Below are 4,101 nucleotides of genomic sequence, written 5' to 3' on the forward strand. Positions count from 1 at the left end.
TTTGTACACAACAACTTGTTTTTCTTTACTTTCTAGTCTTGCGCTCTCTTGATCCACAGGTGGAGAGGTTGAGCTCCTACCGTAGATCCTAGTAGGCGTTAGGTTTTATAAAGTTCATAAGAAGACCGTGCAGTTTCGTCAATGGGATCGTCGTTCCGAAGAAATGCAGAAGAGTAGATATGGGGTAGCTATCTACAGGGCACGTGATTCGCGTAAGTGATCGACTCAGGGTGATAGATCAGTGTAGCCTGTGGTCGCTACGAGTGGCACAATGCCGGTGGAACCTTTGCTCCCATCGAGCTGGTGGTGATGATGGTGCGTCGTACTACCGCAGCTCGCTGAGGAGGACGCTGCAATGACCGTTGTGGTGGTGGAGGTTACGGCCGAATGCGCACAAACATGCCGACAGGGTAGCGGCGAGGTCGGATTCGATAGGCCGGACTCGTGAATAGGGGACAGCGTTGGGCTGCGGTTACGTATGATGTTCTTGCGACGACTTCGCCGATGTGCCATTGGTGGATGGACGGGAACACGAGCTGGTGGTACGTCCCCTAGCAGCTCGGGAAGCTGCTCGACTTCGCCACATCCCCCTTTCAGGCGACGGCGTGCTGGAGGCGGCAGGACGGGCATAGTGATCGCACAGGACGCATTGTTGGCCGCTCCGCCCTGGTCGGTTCGGATCGCCGATGTTGGCAGGAGCGCACGTAGCTGGACGGACGGTGATCCTGGGCCGCCACCGGACGATGAGGGAGACGAGGAGGATGAAGAGGACGATGATGAACCAGCGGCGGACGCGGCCGCTGCGTTGGATAACACTGATGCCCCGAATCCTGGCACGGTTAGCAGTGCACTGGCAAACTCACTCGACGACAATGGTCTCACCTGATTCTGTTTGACCATCGTTTGGCTCTGGCTAATTCCTCCGAGGTTACTGCTACAGGCACCTGTCTGGATGCTACCACTCCCACTAGCACCCGCTGTACCCGCGGATGGTCCCCCTGCTCCATTCAAGTTCGTTCGACACCGAGGTCTCCGGTAGCGATCTATCATGCGCATCATATGACGCAACCGAACAACTGGCCACGGTCTCACAAGTCGCGCCCGTGGACGCTTCGGCACGGGAGACGCACCTTGGGAGGGTGTCGGCGGCGGAGTGCCGCGTCGTTCCACCCCATCCCCTGGCAGTTCGTTACCGTTGGCATCTGAGTTTAGAATTTGTATCGCTGAAGAGGACGACGAAGCAGCGGAGTTCCCGTTGGCGGCGGAAGAAGCACCCCGGCCCCGGTTAGGACTACGACTAGGGCTACGGCAGGCCATCGCATGTCTGGGACTCACACTTTGACTAGCTTCACTAACACTAACGCTGCTACAATTATTGTTGGCACAATTTTCATTATTTGTCAGTTCGGGAACGTCCGGCCTCCGGGATGGTTCCGGTTCACGTCCACCTCCTTCTATTTCTCCTCCTCCTCCTCGTCCATTCAGCTGCCGATTGCGATTTTCGGCAACGTTCATAATCGATGGTAAACCAGAGCGACCACGACCATGGCTTCCGCTACTGGCTGCACTCAGCACCGAGCGATTGGCAGCGACGGAAAGTGTCCCGGAGATGGTTCTCATGGCGCCAGGTGGATCCCCCGGCACGTCGGGACTGTCCGGTACGTTCGAGCAGCAGTTCCACTTCCTCTTCCACCGGTGGTGCGACTTAACCGTGTCGAGTGACTTAGCCGCACAACACATCGCGTGACCATCACTGGTGGCGCCTTCAATATCGTCCACGGTACCGTTTCCACCTCGTCGTCGCAACGGATGAATGTCGTACGGATGCTGGTGGTGGTGGTGATGCAGGTGGGAATGTTCGGGTGGCTCCTGGTCGGGCGCTTTCTGTACCTGAAAGCTACAAAAAGTGCACCGCTCCGTGTACTGCACATACGCTTCCTCGGAGGTTGTCGTGGTTGTGAGGGTTGTCATGGTAGTTGCGAGCAGGGTGGCAGCCGTTGCTGCAGCGAGAAAATCGTTTCCATGTCGATGCGGTGGATGATGATGGCCGTGGTGATGGGGGTGGTGATTGTTGTTGGACGTCATGGTGGAGGAGGAGTGCGCGGCGGCTGCCATCTGGCGGCTGTACTGCGAACAGCAATGAAAAGTCCTGGTGCCCTGGCAGCTTCCCGAAGGTTTCCTCGCACCGACCTCGGTGTGTTCGTCCTGAAGAGCGTCATCTTCCAGCATCGAACAGACATAAAAGGCAGCCTTCTGCTGATGGTGTTGTTGCTGCTTCTGCTGTTGATGCTGGTGCTGATGCTGTGGTATTGCGTCCATGGCGGTGGTGGAGGTGGTGGTGGTAGTGGTTGTTGTCGAGGAGGACGATGAAGCACCAACGTTCGCCGCGGTCAAAGTCCGCAGACCAGCGGCGGTGATATTGTTCCGACACTCGGTACTACTACTATCACAGCAATGGAGCGTCCGGGGACGCACTCGGTTGAGGTCGTTCAGCTGCCCATGGGGAACGATCAGCGTGGGAAGTACACCGCCGGTGGCTGATGGATGACTCCCAGGAGCGTAAGAACCGGGATGGTTTGCCGGACTGCCAGACTTCTGGCTGATCGACGAGCAGATGTACACCTCGGGAAACTTCCGCGAACCGGCGTGCGAGCAGTTCGAGAGGAGGCTGAACTTCGATTTGTCTTCGTCCGTCCCCAATTTTGTATCCTCCTCCAGCGTCTGTTCCTTGGCATGCCGTCTCGTCCGGAGGACTCCTCCATCGCCAGCTTCACCGGCACGACTCCCATTCTGTTGCGTTGTCGCCGCCAACCGATTGTTCCGGATGTACTCGTACGTGGTGAGCCCGAGAAAAGAAATGTACACATGAAAGAAGCACAGATGCAGTAGAAGACCCGCCGCAATGGCTGCCAGAATACCGAGCGACGCTACAAACACGAGGAATATCGTATGGTGCAGTCCGATGCCGGTCAGTTGGTCGCCATCGCCGGCTGCTCCGGAACCCACCCCGGATACCCCACCGTCACCAACCGCCGACGAGTCGGTTGTTCCGTTGGCATCGGACCCGAAAATGCCCACCACCGCCGACCCGTTGAGCAGCAGATCTTTGGCCGAGGTGGTGAAGTTTTCAAACAGTTCGCCCGCGGCACTAGTGACACCGCCACCGACGACATCGTCGTCGAGCGAAGCGCCTGTCGCACTGGCGACGTCGGCGAGCTCAAGGCCATCGCCCTCCGAAGGGACGCTCCCAGCAGTGGTGGCGTTGGGGTCGAGCCCAAACCAGGCGAGATTCAGCCAGCCCACCGGCTGCACATGGTACAGCACGATCTCGACGATGGCCGCGGCCAGAATGACCAGCGCTGCAATGACCGCACTCACCACGCACATAAGGAAGGCGACATAGTTCCGTCCACCGACGCAATGGTTCAACCATTTGCAGTGATGATCGAACGTGCCGACGCACTTGTTGCACACGCTGCAGTGCTTCGTCCGCTGGCTCGTCGTGCGGATGTTGCACAGGTGGCACCGGCCGTTCTCGATGACGTGCGAGTGGCGCGTCCGGTCAAACTCGGGCACCACGGTTTTGCTCGCCGGCAAACGGCGCAGTTCCGGATCGGCCGGATCGAGCAGCAGCGCTGTGAGGTGCGAACCGAGGTGCACCAGGTAGAGTCCGGCAAGGGCGACGTACAGTGGCGGCTGCAGAGACGGCTCGAGCGCCGGTATTAGCACACCGAACGTGGAGTAACCGAACAGGGCCAAGGCAAACCAGCCGACCAGCTGCAGCGGATGCAGTGGCAGCTGCAGGCCGTGCACCCGCCGGTCCTTGCGGTACTCCGACGCGCCGAGATTGTCCTGTGAGGAGCAGAACCGATTGCGCGTCAGCTTACTCGCCCTTTTCGCGAGCTGCTGGCGAACACGCTGCGGCAAGGAAACGGTGTCGGTGGGCGTGGACGAAGTGGCTGGATCGGTGGTGGGCCCGCTGGTGGCGGTGGCGGCGGCTACACGGTTCGTTCGTCGGATGTTCCTCGTGCTGCTCGTGCTGACCACAGCCGGTCCGTGTTTGATGGGCGTCGCACGCTCTATGATGGACTCTGTGAGCAT

General features: G+C 59.0%; 1 protein-coding gene across 1 annotated transcript; it reads right to left on the bottom strand.

Annotated features, from left to right (window-relative positions):
* Nucleotides 1-225: 225 nt before the first annotated feature.
* Nucleotides 226-4,101, bottom strand: LOC131288661 (uncharacterized). The gene is made up of 3 exons (XM_058317823.1): nucleotides 2,755-4,101; nucleotides 396-2,709; nucleotides 226-305 (listed from the first exon to the last, which is right to left on the bottom strand). Exons 1-3 carry the CDS (start codon nucleotides 4,099-4,101, stop codon nucleotides 226-228), a joined length of 3,741 nt encoding a protein of 1,246 aa, XP_058173806.1.

The sequence above is a fragment of the Anopheles ziemanni genome, chromosome 2, assembly GCF_943734765.1.
Source record: "Anopheles ziemanni chromosome 2, idAnoZiCoDA_A2_x.2, whole genome shotgun sequence".
Taxonomy (NCBI): Eukaryota; Metazoa; Arthropoda; class Insecta; order Diptera; family Culicidae; genus Anopheles; species Anopheles ziemanni.

Bases quoted from the DNA above. Each gene is read 5' to 3' on its own strand.
- LOC131288661 (XM_058317823.1), bottom strand. From the start codon at position 4,101: ATGCTCACAGAGTCCATCATAGAGCGTGCGACGCCCATCAAACACGGA. The intron at 2,710-2,754 runs GTCCTCCGGACG...ACGCTGGAGGAG, and splicing joins GTGAAGCTGGCGATGGAGGA to GATACAAAATTGGGGACGGA. The intron at 306-395 runs GTGCGCATTCGG...ACCATCATCACC, and splicing joins GCTACCCTGTCGGCATGTTT to ACCAGCTCGATGGGAGCAAA.